Source organism: Pseudopodoces humilis, chromosome 2, assembly GCF_049639895.1.
Source record: "Pseudopodoces humilis isolate 2021_Gansu_Grassland_sample_001 chromosome 2, ASM4963989v1, whole genome shotgun sequence".
Lineage (NCBI taxonomy): Eukaryota > Metazoa > Chordata > Aves > Passeriformes > Paridae > Pseudopodoces > Pseudopodoces humilis.
The window spans coordinates 65,799,635-65,817,783 of NC_142201.1; the positions used below are offsets into that span (position 1 = coordinate 65,799,635).

The window sequence follows — 18,149 nt, forward strand, 5'->3', positions numbered from 1 at the left end:
TTTGCAAGCACTAGCAACATTATATTCCACTTAGATGAGAGCTGAGATGCTATTTAGACAATGTGATCAGCTTTTTAAGGGCACAGGATTGAATGATTTGTGCTATTCGGCAAAAGCCGAATACCAATAAAAGACTTTTTGAGTATTATGCATAGTTCTTTCAGCTGTGAAAGTATATCTGTTGTAGATGGTGTTCAGGGTGTTATGCAAACACACCAGGAGAGGTACTCTATGGGCACATCTACAGGCATAAGGATAAGAAAAATGTGATTTCATTATGTAATGCACATGATATGAAAAAGAAATTTAAACAACTGGAAATATGCATAATATGCTGGCTGACAGAGTTCTTAACAAGGGATTTTCCTTATCATGCTGGTTAGTACTGTATTTAAGAACTTTTCCATAAAATGTATTTGGTTTTCTTTCACAAAGTACATCCTCATCCCTGCCTGTAACGTGTACCACATGGAAACTCACAAAAAAATCCAGTTTATTTCATTACACTGGTACTTTTTGTGTGTATTTCTTTTTGTGTGTATTGTATACAAGCATACACACTTTTTGTGCGTATTATATAAAATAATCAAACACACAAAGTAAGTGGTATTGAAGAATACACTCTACTACTTCTGTCTAAGGATATGGAATAGACATTACATATATACCTAAATCCTCATTTCTTGTGTACAAATCTTACTCTATACATAAAATGTCTACAAGAATTTTCATGTAATATAATAGAAATAGATTTTATGTGATAAATGTTAAGTAGTGCAATGTAAAAAGATGATAAAATAGTTAGGCAGCTTAAAATATATACTGTCTCTGAAAATAAATTCCTTTATTTTCAGAATATAAACATACCAGTTTCCTTTTCTTTGGGAAAGACAAGGAATCACCTATACTGAACAGATTCCTACACTCTTCTGTTGATTCAACCCTTGCAAGTAGCCCAGAGGCTCACAAAAACCTGAGCCCATTGCCTACAAGCATGTCACATCTCTCACTGACCATCAGAAAGGTTGGGACAATAAAGTCTTTTTAGATCTACAGTCTTTACAGATCTAGAGATCCAATTATCCTTATGCAAAAGTTGTAGCACTGCTGAAACAATGCAGAAAACACAAATGATTTACATTCCCACTTACAAAGTGGAGAATGGAATCCTGCAGTGAACACATTAAGAGTGGAGGAAATTTAGAAAAGGAGTATTTTGTGCTTTTAATTATTGTCAAAGGAGATTTTTGAAGTGCTATTACTCCTCAATTCAGAGTTTTAAAGCATAGAAAATAGGAAATTAGAAAAGCACATGTTAAAACCTGCATCCCCAAACCTACATTCACCCAGCTTTGAAGGCCTCTGAAGGACTATTATTAGACTTTCACTGACAGAATGTTCTTCTGAAATGTTTCTGTGAGATTCACTGAATATTCATGGGTCAAGAACTTTCTTTGTCAAATAGATATAGAAATGAATAAATAGAACAAATACAATGTTCACACAAGTTTGAAAACATTTCTCATCATAGCAATTTACTAGGTTTGGTAAATAATTTACTTTCATTTGGCAGAACAGAGAGATATTGTGTATTCTTTGTACATTAAAATTTAACTGTGGAAGGGAGAAAACTGGAGCTAGAATTCTAAGAATGACAATGGTTGCGATTTTTAGAACTTAGGAATGGTTTTGCAGACCAATTTCATGACTTCAAGAACATTCTGGGGTCATATACTTTCAGATGAAGAAATATAACATAATTACCTAGTTATGTTAACTGCTGGTAAAAAGCCAGCAAGTTCTGCAGTAAAATCTATTAGCTCAGACCTCAAACAGCAGCTAAAACCCAGGTCATGCCAGATAACCTAAAAATCTCAGAGGAAAGGCATTTGAAACCCAGCACAGAGGTTTAGAGGGAAAAGCTTTCATTCCCTATTTAGGTCTTTGAAAAACTTGAATTAAGGTCAAGAGACAGCTTCTAACATTCAGAAGTTGAGCAAATAATTATAAAAAAATGACTGTTTAATGAATCTGTACTTAAAACTTATTATAAAGCTGCCATAATAATTCCTGTGCTAGAAATAACATACGACAGGCAGAAGATATTTAGAGACTGCAAAGTACTGATAGGATGCAATTGCAACTCATTTCCATGACCTAGTCAGAGAGCAGAAGCTCAGGAACTGAGTGCTCAGTACAATTCAACACAGCAGTGTTCAGTACTCTACCTAAGCAAATTCCATTACCATTTACATACTGAAGGTGCCTTTCATTACATTACAGTGGGTTTTAAGAAAAAGGATCACCATAATGGTATTTATGCCATATATTTATGGCATATGTTTAATGAGAACATATTTATGACTGGGGGGAGTGAGATGGGAAATGTTATAAATAAGACCAAGTTAAATCTAGTATTTTAGATTTAATTATTCTCATTATTAAGATTTTGCTTTGCAGATCCTTCAATTAGTATCCAATGTGAGCTTTTTCCTAGACTTTCTTTAGACAAAAATGTATCTTGTAATGACTATATAAAATATTAAGAGAACAAAACTACCATGTAATATTTTCCCTAAAATCCTGTGAGGATGATATATTTGGAAGTTTATTTGGTGAAGCAGTGGATGGCACTGTTGGGCTACAATTATAAGGCTATAGATGAAAATCTTAAATTGCTGTGCTTAAAAACAAGATTTTTGTGACTCCTTCAGGCACACAGTTTAGCTATAAACTCATTCAGAGTACACCGGAGATTTTACAATCAATGTGGAAGTTAGTTCATGTACTGAAAGGAAGTTTTGTAACAGGAGAAGTATTATTTTAGGTGCTTCTACTGAAGCAGAAATTTTACATGCTTGGTTCACATGGCAGCATGATCTTGTTTAGGCTAAAGAGTAGAGGACTTGGCACATGGAAGAATTGTTATGGATTAATTTAATGACTGTATGCATATTCTTAAAATGCTTACCACTGAACTTCAAGTATGTGTGTTTTACTGCCCACAAAATCGATTCTGTTTCTTAAAACTGCTCAATTTTTGTCAACTGACAATTAATGGTCATCTTGTCTTTCCTTACAGACTAAAATTGTGTACATGAATGGGGTGAGGAAACAAGGTTTCTTTCAGTTGCTCTTATATATTCTTATTTGAGGCATTACTTAAATGAATATCAGTTTGGGAAGTTATCTTAGATAAGGGTCACCCTGTATTTCCCCAGAACAACGTATTTTATGAAATTCTAGGGCGTGTGTGACCAATTTTTAGGATAGTGTATTAGCTGAGGGGGGAAAAAAGAAGACAATTAAAAATACTGTGTTGGCTTATACAGTCACAACAAACTCAATTTCAGTCATAATTAATATTATACTGACCATGAGCAAAGCGATATTAGAAACATTTTATACCTGTTCACATCTTCATTAATGATGAGGCAGAGAGTTCCCTCAGCAAGTCTGCACATGACAAGAAACTGTGAGGAGTGACTGGTATGCTAGAGGGGCCTCAGGAGGCTGGTGAAGCGGGATGGCAGGAACCTCATCAAGTTCAACAAGAAGTGCTAACTCCTGCATCAGGGGGGAACAAGCCCAGGCTCCGGTACCTGCTGGGAGTCACACAGCTGGAAAGCAGCTGTGCAAAAATGGAGCTGGGGGTACTGAGGGACACCAGGTTGAACAAGAGCTGGCAATGTGCCCTGGCAGCAGTGGGAAGTGTTATCCTAGGCTGCAATAGGCAAAATATTGCCAGTAGGTGGGGGAAGGTAATCCTTCTTCTCTGCTTAGCCTTGGTGATGTCACACCTGAATTTCTGCATCTAGTTCTGGTCTCCTCAATACAAGAGAGACAAAGATACTCTTTTATATTTACTTTTACTACTGAATTGATCCAAATATTCTGTAGATATTTGTTTTTCTTGAGGAGGGAAGACTCAAGGGAGCCACATAGTCGTGTATAAATACTTTTTGGTTTTCAATATTTCCGAGGCTGGGGACCACAACTTCTCAGGACAACCTGTCCATTGTTTGAGCACCATGACAGTAAAAAAATAGTTTGTTCCAGTTGCCTTTTATTCTGTTACTGGCAGCCAACAGATGTCTAGACCAGTTTATAAGTAAAAGAAAATGTTAAAAAACTCAACAAAAGGATCTATAAAACTCAACCCTGACTACAAAGCTATTCATACAGATACACTATAAGAAAGCAATATTTCATAGACAAAACTGAAAGCATAATTTGATCTTTAATCTCTTACATGGTACATATGTAATTCTCTCATTATTGATACACCTAAGAAACTAATTGGGTTTTATGCATTCATTTGGCCAGCTAGCAAAACTCTGATAAGTAGTAATTCACTATCAGTTGACTTCAACGTGCTTTCAGTTTTGAACCAGTTACTGAAAAAACACAGGTTTTATTATGGTTGGTTCTGAAACTCGTGTTGTTGAAACTGCTCTGGAAATACACAAGACTTTCAATATGCACAAAAAAAATTAAAAGATAAAGTATAATGAAATCTGAGAACCTTATGAAGCTGAGAAAAAGTAAATTAACTCTTTTAGATATATATGATTTATGCAGTAACTTTGACAGACAGTCTTGAATTTGCTGCAAAAATGGTAGTATTTTCACCAACAAAAGACACCTTTACATTTTGAGCAATGCCATTAGTATCAACAATCTAATATATTGAAGTGTAGAACTTGAAATGAAGGATGGAAATGAAGGCTAGCTTTTAGGTGCGCATTCAGACTTCCTAGAAGGCACTTCATTTTACAACAAAGCTTCTAAACAGAGATGATGAAATTGAGCATCTTGAGTTCATGGGACATTCTGGTTTCTTCATATGTCTTATTACTTGAGAATGTCAGGTAAGTTTCTAAAACACTGTCTTAGCTTTCTGGAACAACATTTGGAGCATAGCTTCTTGCCAGTTTCTCCAGACACTCCTCCCTCTACCTCGTTCTAATGCTGCCTGCAGAAGGCTGGGAGCCCAGCAGCCCATGAGATGGAACTCAGGAGCTGTGGAAACAAACTGCTTTGGACTGCTCAGCACTGTGGGGTTACTCTAGAGCTAAGAGTTTCTGAAATTTCCTCTTGGGGTATTTCTCTAACCTTGAGGACCCTGAAAGAATTGAATTTTCCCATCTCTGGGACACCCAGATGCCCCATTCTGCAGACAATCCCTTGTTTGAGTTCCCATGGACTTCAGTCCCTCATTTTCATAGCAGGAACGTACACAGCCTTTCTTCTAAGGTACCTTTTGCTTGCTAATAATCCTTCCTGCCATTCTTTGAAGGTCCATCAAAATTCATCTGCTGTCATGTAAATAGATTTCAGATTTCAAAATTCCAGATTTCCAAAACCTGATGCTTTTTAATTGTGTTTTTGTGATAAGAATGTATTTCTAGTGATGAGCAAACATAGTATTGGGTGAAACTTAGAGCACTAGTGACAAATCTCAGAAGGAGCTACACTCTGCTTCAGCTACAACTGCCCTTGAAATAAGGTTGTTAATTAGATATCCAAACAAATATGCAAGTTCAAAAGCTGTATTACACAGATCTGTGGTTTTGTTTCAAAACCTGAACGTATTACAATGAGAAGGCCTTTTTTCTGTTTTGTTTTGTTTTTCATTCTAAGCATTTAGTATCTATCATGCTAATCAGCTTAACAGGCTAAATAATCTTGAGAACATACCCTAGATATATTTGACCAGCTTATACATGTATGCTTAGGCTCTGAGTTCATGCTCATTTACTTCAGTGTATACTAGAAAATGTAGCCTTTCTTGTACTCCCTCTATGTACAAATTATTTGTGGACCACTACCTTTAAAGGCTGAAGACCCAAATCTTAATAAGGGAACTGTTCTACTCTTATGCTGACCTTTGTGGACCAGTATTCTGTCTCATTGGCAGGGTGGTACAGTAGTGTCTCCTCTATGCTAATCTCCAATGACTGTAAACTGTTAAGGTGATTAACTAGAAGAGACAGTTCCTTCACCACATGTACAGAATCCCTGTGAATTGGGTCATATCTGCATATTTCACATCGTAGTAAAATCGTAGTAAAATTTGGGGAAGAAAAGTAGGGTATATAATAATTTTTCTTTTTTCTTTCTTTTCAGTTACAATTTCTTTATTTACATTGAAATTCCATATAAACTTAGAATAAGAATTGTTTAAGTTATTGACATTATAAAATTAAAACTCTACTAAAAGTTCCAGGTAATTAAAATTCCATTATAGCTTGCACTTTGATACTGCAGGAAGTAGCATCCTTTCAGCTACACAAAAGAGAGAAATTAATCTAAATTTTGATTCAGATAAGAATTTCACTAAAACACAAGGGCACAGCAGACACAACGCTGAACTAATTATGCTTGCATTTTAAATCTGGGTATGAAAGTAATTTTAACAGATGACAAACAAATCAAATGCCTAATATTAAAATCTCAGTAATGGAGGAGACTAATCCAAAAGGAAAAATTCTCTGGTCAATCTCCTGTAAATGCTGCTATGACTGAGATGTGAACAGTCTCAAGGGACAGCTAAGTATATAATTATAGTAATATGCTATAATTTTTCACACAGTTTTATATAGGCATAGAAATATGTTACAATTTCTTATTGCAATGCTTTTTACTTGTCAGGTATTTTGAACATATATTCATATGTATACATATGCACACACTCATACATATATGTTTGCATATGATATTTTATGAAAAAATGGAAATCCAAACATGCATAGAAGAGTTAATTAACAGACTGTAGTTAAATAGAAACTTCATTGTGGCAGAATTTTTTTGAGAAAATATTATTTCCCAGTAGAACAACATTGAATATTTCCTACAGGAAGAAGTCACTATCACCTAAAATTAACACTTTTCTTTTTAGGCCTTCAAGGTAGAATTTAACATTTGTTTTACTGCTCTAAAACAAACATATAGATCATAGACATAGTTTACATTTCCAAGACTGCTTCCTTAATGACTGCAAATATAATATAATTACAGTATCCATACATCCAACATTAAATATGATTTAATACTAGACCTGTAAAGCACTTTTTTATCTATCAAGGTCATACCTTGATGGCTGCCCAAGTTCACATAAATCAGGTGTTAAGCAGGCACATCTCCAAGGAATCTGATAATTCTCTCATCTGCAATCCTCAGCATATCTTATTATTTACTGCCAAAGAAATGACTGATTAATTTTGTCATCTTTGCTCTGCGAATTTTCCAAGGCTGGAACTGGCTGCCCTCTTCTGCAATGCCTGATCAGACCTATTTAAGTTGATGCCTTTGATCGCAGACACTGAGGAGCTTGCTGACTTAGGCTTTGACTAAACATTCCTCCATTGCAGTATTTATGCACAGAATCCTAAATGATAACGGACAGTCAGTGTAGATAACTAAAACTTGTAAGATGTTTCCACTATTTTACTGATGCTCAAAGCAGCTTTACTTGTACTAGAGTTATCAGTCAAGATGAAAAATTGAAACAAAAGCCCAACAAATTTTGCTTTGATGAATACTTTATTTCCCACAAATGAAGTATCTGAGGTCAGGAAATAAAATCTGGTATTGGAAAACTATGCATTTGATGTATAAAAAAACTGATTTTGTTTTCAATGCTTTAAATTCTTTCTGTAGTGTAATGTCATGTTCAGTTTTGGACGCTAGGGGCATTTTATCATCAAACTGTTCCAAACAAAATTATCAAAACAAAGCAAATAAAAAAAAACAACTACAATGAAAGTTAAGGCCTATGGAAAAAAAAAAATAAAATCTGCCTCTAGTTCTTTATTAATCACATTCCAACACCAGAGGCTAGAAGTACATCAAACTGCACCAAATCCTTTTCACATGACAACCTCATAAATTATTCAACTCATTAGGAACACCAAGAGGCATAAAAATAACATCAGTGTTAAGGATGTTTTCTTACAGAGAGAGGTCAGCTAGAAGTTTCAGTATTAAAATCCAAAGGCTTAATCCTCTGAAAAGTAAATACATCTAGATAGAAATCATGAATACTTAAATGCATACTAGTTTAAAATTTCATGTTGATTTTAATACGTATATGAAAAGCTAAATTCTGAAAAATTCAGTCTACAGTTAATTTTTATGTAACCACTAAGTTTGATGAGCACCATCTGTGTACAAATCTGAGTTCTAATTTTCCTGTATGGTGAATGCACTAACAGGTGTTATATACATACAAAGTCCACGGTTTTAGTGATTATTTGCCTTTCAAAAGCAACACAACAATTAGCACAGTTTTGTACCCGACTCTCATAAAATCTCTATCGTGATGTTTTGGAAGATCATGGAGAAAATAACCCTTTGTCAAATATGAAATACCATATACAAATGGGGGAAATGTCCTCTTTAACCCAGCTTAAGGAAAGTTTATGACTTGAAGTCCTGCACATGATAGCCTTCACCTTTAAGTAAAGATTAAGTTACACTTGGTAGTATAACTGCACACACAGAGATTAATTCATACGTCTAACCTTGTTTGGATCCCAGCTATTTGCCTCAACAACCACAAAGTTGGTGAAAAGTGTAGGTCATACAGAGTTAGCTTTATATCTGTCATATTCAGAACTTTTGGCACCCTTAGCCTTTGGCTAAACATCAGATGAAAGGTTCAACTTGCTTTGTGAATGATTACTTAAATTTTTTACTCCTAAATGCTAAAGAATCATAGTATTTTCTTTTCAGCACAAAAACAAAAAAAAACCAAAAACAAACCAAGAACAAAATACCCAAAAAACCAAAACAAAACCAGAAAACTATAATAATATTCTTTAAAAAACTTCTGTCATTGCTATGCTAGAGAGGTATCCCAGCTTAGACCAGAGAAATGAATTTGCTTTAGATTTTTGAGTATTCAGATTCAGTCTGCTGTACAGAAGCCACAAACATATGAAACTTTAACACTTTAACATGTTGTAGAGGAATCTGTAAGCATGACCTCATTCCTCTTTTATACTCCAGCTACATCTCCATGAAAACCAAATATTATCTAATTCTTCAGTTTCTAAAACTGAAGCTTCTCTCTATTCAGTTCACTACTGAAATCACAAGTAAACCTTAAAAATTACTATTGTTAACAAGTTTTAATGCAGTTCATGATTTACAAAAAAAAAAAAAATACTTTTGGCTGAACTTTGCAAGCTAGAATAAAAGTTCTGATATGTTTTAATTCCTCATTCACAAAATGTCTCCCATGGAACTATTATGACACATTTGTTGGATGAGCTATTTAATTCAGTCACTCCAGAGAGACAAGTTTAGTTGCTTTACCAGTGTCTCAAAATTAGCGTCTGGGAATGCTAGAGAAGTACAATGTGAATCCCTTGGGGATCAAGGAATTTAACAGCTCACAAGCTCAAGTCTTCTGGTTCATTAAAGTGTAAGAATTGAAAGAATTCATTTTCTAAGAATATGTTGTCCTAGGAATTCTCAGCACTGTCCTTGAGAAAGAAGGAACATGATTCTCAGGCATTCATGGACATCAAGAAAGCATCATGAGCTGTATTTTTAAGCTGAGTTAATACTGACCATATTCCACAGCAGCTTTTAGGAGAGCATCAGCATGAGTAGACCCAAAAGCATTGCGAACAAATCTCCTCCGTCGGCGCAAATCATCTTCCCAGTAATCCAAGCGCCAGAAGTCATGCAGTTGGCTGGAAAATAAAGAACACACACATCAGCACCTACCACAGCTTGAACTGTATTTACATACATTATAGTATAATTTCACTGCTGCTTTCCCATTTGTGGAATACAATCTTGTAAAAACATGTTTTACTAAAACTTACAATATTCTAGCATTTCTTTACATGCATTTATGTATTATAAACCCCAGCACTGCCTGCCTCAAAATGTTCTGCCCGCTGCTAAAAACATTAATCACGCTGAACCCATTAACAAATGCAGCATCGAATTACAAGTATTAATGGCACAGCTTGCTTTCTTTTACAGTGTTTTTAACAAGGCTTGTAAATCATAGAATGGACCTCAGTGCAAATAGTTTGCAATTTAATGACTATGGTCCCTTAGCAGACTGAACTTAAAAGTATAAAATATTGCCCACTTGAATTTTGTGGAACTATGATTAAACTAATGTGCTGAAATATTCATTGAAATAATTCCCCACTGCCCCTAGCAACCTGAGAAAATTGCAATTTTATTCATTATTAATAACACTGAATTAGAGCAGCAAAAAAGTTCCACCATGTGGTAATTGTCTTGGTAAATTATTATTCCAGCACTAACAGAGTACTAGGATGATTTTATAGCTCCCAGCTAATACAAGCCATTAACAACCATGGCCTTCTTAGTGTTACATTGCCTTTTTACATTCAAAAGAATATTAAACTCCGGTAGAATTATATAAGCCATTGTTAATCTATATTAAAGCCAAAATGTACACATATATAACCATCTAGTATTCAACTTTTGTTCTAAAGAACTGACCAGCTCTACTTCCAGACAACTTGACCTTTTCAACACAAACCTCCCATATGTTTTTTTTTAAGTTATTTGGGCACAGCTGCATTCTAAGCCCACATTTTAAAAGCTTTTTGGATCACTAGGAAGAATGCAAAATGTTTGTGGATTCATCCTTATCATCAAACTCATAATTGAACACACTATACACTTAAAATCATTCTGCAGGACAAGACCTTGTAGACCCTAACTAGGGAGCCACTGCTTTAAACCAGTCATTTTCAATCTATCTGTAATGCCCTGGATGTGTGTGATCAAAAGACAAAAAAAAAAAGACAAGAGAGTTTACAACTCATGAGTATGGTCTATGTCTTTGCTGGATTTTTCTAGTTGTTATTTCAGCCACTGTTTTCTATATTTCCTTCATTTTGACAAGCTATGTTCTGGTAGACATTTCCAGAGGAAAAGTAGAAATATTCTAATGTAGGACAGATGTTTTCATTCTTCACAGTGAAAATTTCTTTACATTTCTTTACACAGACAAAAACATTTTTCAGTGCTTTCATTACTTATTGTCCAACTTTACTAACTGCTGTCATGAGACCTGGATCAGTTCTGGAGGGCAGGGCACCACAGAGAGTGGATCTAGCATCCTACCTTCTAGCCACTAACACATTTTAGAAGCAGCACACAGTAATTTTTAGTCAATGGTGTTGTTTTTTGCAATCTGAATGGAATTTTCACTGTATGTTTCTTGAGTTCTCTGTGAAGGTCCAACATTTATTTCTGCCTTGCAGAACAGGCATTTTTACTAATTTACAAGCAGTGCAGAGGCAACTTCAGTGGTTTTTTGAAAGGCAAGAAATGTACCCACTTTAATTCCATTTCAGAGTAAGTCATGATAAGACAGAAGTAAAAATATTAATGAAACTCTTAAAAAAAAGGAGATCTCTGAAATGATGTGTACTGGCAGCAATTAAAAAAAACTCTTATGTTGATAAGAATGATCTATGTAAGAATGAAAAACGTAATGAAATTAAAAAATATTCGAAGACCAAAAAACTACATTTTTAATTTGTTCTGTGTTTAATCTGGCAATTCATTACTTTGATTAATCAGTCTGAAGATTACTGTATATTCTCAATTTAAAGTAAACCAGATTTTAAAGCCACTATTTTAATGACGTGTTAAGTAAGAAAGTGATGAAATTGTCATAGGATTAAGTCTATTTTGCAGATCCAAAAAACATTACAAACTCACCAGGGACTGAAGCTTGAAATACTTAATAATGATGCAGAATTAAAATTTTTGAGAAAAAAGAAGAATAATTTCGAATCACAAATTATATGACTTTTAAAAATACAATTGAAGTTTCTTACAGCTTTCTACAGAAGTCTATCCCACACTTGCTTCCACGTACTGGAAGTTTGTATCTCAACCCTAAAGAAAAGGTTTCTGGACTTTAACTAGTGATCAAAGATTTATTTTTGACTCTTTGAGCAACATCATTAACAAAAAGACAAGATACTTTTCCTACTCTGTTGTTAGAAAGAAACCAGACACTTCAAAAGATGATGGATCTCTACTTACAGGAAGTTCTGAATGAGTTGCATCACTTGAGTAACAGGCAGAAAAAATGGTGTGATTTTCCTTAGATGTTCTATTATTACATCTCTAGGTTAGATTAAAAATACTAGTAAAGAGCAGACTGTGGCAGCAGTTCTAGCCTAAAATTAAGAATTTAACCTGCTTTAGAAGTCCAGCGTTATGGACTGAATCAGTGTTAAATTGTCTAGCCCATAGATTACAGTACTTTAGAAATACTTATATTCTAATCATGTGGCTATTACTCAGGCTTTAAGATTTTTGAGGACTTTAGGTAGCTGTTAGGTAGTTCTAAATGATGGTTGTAAATTAAACAGAAGTATATTTTCTAATTCTGTACTAGGCACAAGTCAGTCCTAGAAGAGAGCATGTCTACAAATCGCCCATAACTCTTGCTGCTACAATGCATTTTTCCCCAAAGTGACTTGACTAAATCAAGTAATTTTAGTAATTTATTTCTGTGACAAGTACAATATTTCAATAAGCTTTACTTTTCCTTATAATTCATACTATTAATAATCCTTATTTCCACAGCCAACTAGATTACATGTAATTTCTCATTCCTCCATTTCTTATACCAGTCAACTGACATTTTGAATCAGGCTTGTTTGAATGAGGAAGTGCATATTAAGCACAATGTAATGAATTTTTTTAAGAACTAAAAGTTTATAGCATCATTTATGAGCTACTTCTAAAGACTTTTAAAAAACCAGAAATATATCTATATCCCTTTAACTGAACAGCTATTTAAAATGTACCCTAAAACACACGACTCAAAGAACTCCGCATGATGAGTTTAACTGTCAAAGATGATTTCCTTTCAAACTACAGTATAATCCAATATAATAAAACCTTTCTTATCATAATGAGAAGTGGCATGAAAATAGTAATACTACAAGGCTACTAACAATGAAAAAATTTATTTGGAATGGTATGGTGTTGTAACTTAATCCGAAATTTCAGATGTGCAGTATTTCATATAGTTAATACAGACAAAGAAAATACATGTTTTAATGGAACAAGCCCTATTGTACTACATACTGCAGGATTACAAATTTTGTTTCACTGTCATCACTGGTACCCACTTGGCAGCTTGAGGTGTATGCTGTACTTCAAATACATTTTTCTTGGCCAGCATGGGAGGGAAAGGCAAACTGGTGTTATGCTGTCTTGGGTGGCCAAGATGGACTTTGATAAATTTGGAGCAAACTACTTTGAAGTCTCTCAAATGCAGGGTGCTCTAAAACTCAGATCTGCCCAGAATTCTGCATAATATTCTGCCATACCACACACACCTTCCACGTATATGGGGACAGAGATTATTGAGACAGACTAAAGTGTTTCAGGTAGCTCAATTATCCTCTCAGAGGAGAAACTGTCGAGTGCTATGCTATTCCTCAGCAAAACAATTAAGAGGAATATCAAGTCAGCCTGCAGAGCAAAGCTCTCCCTGCCTTTTCACATCTCCATGGCTTGAACATTTAAAAGACAACTTTTGAAAAGATTTTCTGTTAACTCCTATGGCCATAGCTGCAATGAAGAGCATGGGAAGGGTTTCTTCTTGGACTTATGAATACAAGCTGTCCTAAACTGTAAGTCTCCGTCCATCCTGTGTGCATTCAGCATCTGTGACAACAGCTGCATGGCTGTGAAACCCAGTCCCTGTTCGTGAACAAGGTGCAGTTTGCTCACCTACAGCAACTAGTGGCAAAAACAAACAGTGGAGAGTAGCAGCACACACATCCACAAAAGATCCTCAGACTGCAGCCCAAAGGATGGGCTGCCAGATGGAAGAGATTAAGTTTGAATATATTAATGCACAGGCCTGCAGACATGGGGGAAGGGGGAAAAGTTGTTTTGAAAAAGAGGTGGGTCACAACTGGAAGGATCTCAGAGAATCCAGTCTTTGTAATACTAGAAATACAAAAAATACTAGAAAAGGCAGGAAATTGATGATCTATAATTTCAAGAATTAGTCCTGGTTGCTTTTATGTGACATATTTTAAAAAAGAAAAATTATTCTTTTCACGGTGTGGAATTAGGACTGTTTTGAGAAATGAGGAGAAAAAAGGTATATTTGGAAAGCATAAAGTATTCCCCTTATGTAATAAATAGAACAGAAAGTGAATGACATTAAAAAAAGTAAGTAAAGGGAAATTTGAAATACAAAAAATACGTAAGTACTTTTGCAATATTTTGTAATGTTTAAAGCCAGAATATAAACCTATTTGCTAGAAGATCCATGCAGCAGAAGTCTTCTGTAACAAAAAAGGAGCAAAGAAGGTTCAGAAGTGGTGTTGCAAATAGATACAGTAACTGGAAATAATATTAAAACATGGAAATATTAACACAGGGAATAAAGATGTAGTGAATCTGAGAAACACCTAATGTCATGAAAATAGGAAAAGATGGTAAAAAGGGGGAAGGCTTTCCACTTGGACTTTGAAATAAGGATGAAATAGAGCACAGAGAAACTCAAAGTAACAGCAAACAGTACTACTGATCATCAGAATAGGAGCAGAGGAGTCACCTTTGAAAAGCTGAAAGAGAACTGCTAACAGTTTCTCTACTATGATCATGTTACTAATGGTCTTGCATTAATAATGAAGGACAAAACTGAGACAACGGAGAATTTGCTACAAATGAAAGAGAGGAAAAACTATCAGAAGATGACTAATGATTAAAGATCCACCCAATTTATGGAGAAGAACTTTCTAAGAACTGTTTAAAAGGGCAACACCCTTTTCAGAAAGGAGGGTTTGATTTATGCAGCTTTTACTTTCTTAAGGCACTGGAAAAAGGAGTATTTAATACACACACTTAATGAAAATTTCCGGCTCCTGAAACTTCTGTATCTTAATTTTGGTGAAAAATCTGAAGACACATCAAAAGCTGAAAACAGAAATCTCTCAATTTGAATTAATCTTCAGATAGATGAGATGTTAGAAAGGAGAGTAATGTCAATAGATGTGAAAGGGAGGCTGTGACAATGGAGATGCTCATTTTAGCAATGGCACTACTTAAACCATAAACTTCTAAGGCAGTAAAATCTCAGGATTATGGATTTTGGTGTATTGCATAGAGTCTGAAGGAAAAAAATGATAATGAATACACAAACAAACAAGGACAGTTTACAGATTGTCTAGATTTTTTGTAAAGCTTAGCTCTTCAGAATGAGTTGTTCACTCTGGAATGGCTGCTGTATTATTAAATAGTAGTAAACTTCTACCAAGAAGCAGCAGGTGTAGGGAAATAAAGCTAACCATGCATAAAGCTAAATATAGGGAAAAAATTGAGAGAAAAAAGCCACATAACTCTTAAAAATAGCAATGGAAGTGGAAAAACCTCAAATGTCTACAAAATAAAACTGAAGATAAGTAGAATTTTTTTAATTATTGATTTAACATAAAATATAAATTTAAAATAATGAGAGAGAAGTTTGGCAAATCTATCCAAGTACTGATGGGCAATAGTAGGACACTACATGTAGTACAGCTAAATGAAATGAAACAAAACAATTTCCTAAAGTTATATACTTGGCTCCTTTTAGTGAATCCAATGGCATGGAATGAAGAACTGAAGCAACTTACAAAGCAGATACATAAATTGTCAGTGTTTGACTCACCAGAATCACAAAGGGCTTTTTATTAACAAAATATGAGTAACAACTGAATGCAATTGCACCAGATTCTAGAGATAATAAATTGTAAACTTAGAAATGCTAAAATGAAACAAAATTTAGGGTTAGAATTAAGATACAAAAGATTGTATTTGAAAAAAGAAAAGAAAAGTGGTTAGAACAATACTCTGGTTTAACTCAGATTTCTGGTTTGGAACCTTAATTCTGTTTCAGAATGTGGTTTGCTGCCACTCCAAAGAAAGCGGAAACAAAACACCCAAAGCCCAAAAAGCCATTTTATAGTTTTAGATAAATGAAAATTTGAGTAAAATTCCCATTTGGAAAATACCTTGAAAGAACTTAGAGTGGTTTAGGGCATTTTTATTTTTAATGTATATTTTTTAATGTCATGCTATCTCATTACAATGGGTACTTAGTAAGATTTCACAAGTACTGCCATGCTGCCTCAGTATAACAAACTCCAAGACTGAATGAATTGGGGATCATCTCTGTCTTTCTTAACTGGCTGCAAAAAAGAGACAGATGGAATGGCTTAGACTAGGAGCATAATTATAGTTGGCTAAAATTAAGTAAAATATATTCCATGAAAAGTGTGCATGATCATTTTCTTATTCAAAATGTAGAAATGTCTCAAAATTTAATTGACACAAAACATGATCTAGCAAAGGATCATTGAATTTCAAGAAAAAAAAAAAAATTGTTTCATGTTTTGACTAGTATGTTTGCTATAACACATCTGGAATAGGCTGCGTGCCGTTAACATACACTCCTGCTTTTAGAAAATACAATATGAAAATAAAAACATTTGAAGACTTTTATTAATTTAGAAAAATAAGAAAGAAAAAAAATTGTGTATTTTCATTGGAATTTAGCCTGTCATAACTTTTTTCCAGAAGATTTGATCAAAATAATGTTTTCTAATTTAAATGGGTTTAAAAATGAAATTTCCATTTAATTTTTCTACAGTTTTTACAAGCACATTACCTACTGTTAGCAAAATTATTTAGTTTGTTAAGCACATCATCTGTGCAACACAATATCAGACTAAAAGAAAAATTAAAGTGGATACCCTCTGACTACAAAAACAGGAGACTTCATGAAGTAATACAATTTTTTGTAAAAAAAAATATTATTTTTGTCTGGAAAGTATTGTGTGATTTTACAGCTGTAATCCATAAGAAATCACATAAACATCCTAAAAATAATTTTTTTCTTAATTTAACAAAGTAAAATGCTGATTTAATAAATTAAATCAAAAGAAAAACTTTTAGGACAACCATTATTTTGCTATAATGATGCTGTTTTCCAAACAATGTTAACCTTAATAGATACAGTTCTTATGATATTTAAGATATTTCTTATTTCTTACGATATCTAAGATATTTACAGAATTAACTTTGGGATTTTTTTTCAATTGTAGTTTATCCTCTGAGCTTCAAACATTAAATATTCTTCCAGTAACAATTCTGTAGAATGGATTCATCTGATAATACAATTACCTACTTCTGTTCACCTTTTCAGCCAAGAATATTAAAGTGTATTTGAGTAGGAAGAATAGTGACTCAATTCTGCCCAGGGAAGATGAAAAATGGTTGCACAAAACAGATAAACTGGTGTTATGACCACTGGAAAGTAAGAGAATTCTTTCTTGTAGTTATATTTTGCCTCTTATTGTCTGACTCATTTTTTTCCCACAGAAATTAATTTAAAAAAACCCTAATCTCAACTCCCCCCCAAAACCCTTCCCTACCTGGGGTCTTTAAGTATTATTTGCTTGGTTCACCTGTAGCACTGAAAAGGGAAGATTGAGAGAAGAATATATTCAAATCTCACAGAGACACCCTACTCCTTTGCCTTCTGCATGGGCACTAACTTTGCTATTTATGTAGATAATAGCATGCTTAGTTCTGAGTGTAATGAATACAGCCAGATTATTTTGGTTGTTTTTTGTATTTTTCCTGGAGAGAAATTGAGAAAAACCCTAAAACACAAGGAGCTCTTTTCCCATTGAATTCTGAATAACAATAATACCACTGAATTAAGAAACTCCAGTAAACAAAGCTGGAGGTTGTTTTTAATGTCACCCCCATACAGCCTACATCAGTACAGCGCAGAAGTCCTGAGATTTTGCAAATGTTCTAATGAAGCAGTGACTTTTTACAAGAAAAATAAGTCACTCTGTATTTCAAGTTTTTTATGTATGATATTAAACATGTATCTAGGGACAGCAGGGTCCTAACTTCTCAAAAAAATTCTGAGCCTTTATGACTTGTCTGCAGTTCTAGAGAGTTAAATAGTAGCTAAAATTTTGTACAGTTAGGATTAGTGTGCTGGGACTAATGAAAAACAGTCCCCAGATTTCCAAGTGGGCATCCAAAGTAAAAGAGCTTGTTGCAGCTCTGGAAAACTCTGGTGACTCACTGGCTTACTTAAA

The 18,149-nt window shown here is 34.2% G+C and overlaps 1 protein-coding gene across 7 annotated transcripts in view; it reads right to left on the reverse strand.

Annotated features, from left to right (window-relative positions):
* Positions 1 to 18,149, reverse strand: part of NBEA (neurobeachin) — a 460,815-nt gene that overhangs the window by 174,139 nt on the left and 268,527 nt on the right. For all 7 annotated transcript variants that reach the window (XM_088067905.1, XM_088067892.1, XM_088067894.1 and 4 more), the window contains one exon: positions 9,580 to 9,704. In XM_088067905.1, coding sequence (XP_087924031.1) covers positions 9,580 to 9,704 — 125 coding nt within the window. The remainder of the gene's footprint in view (positions 1 to 9,579; positions 9,705 to 18,149) is intronic.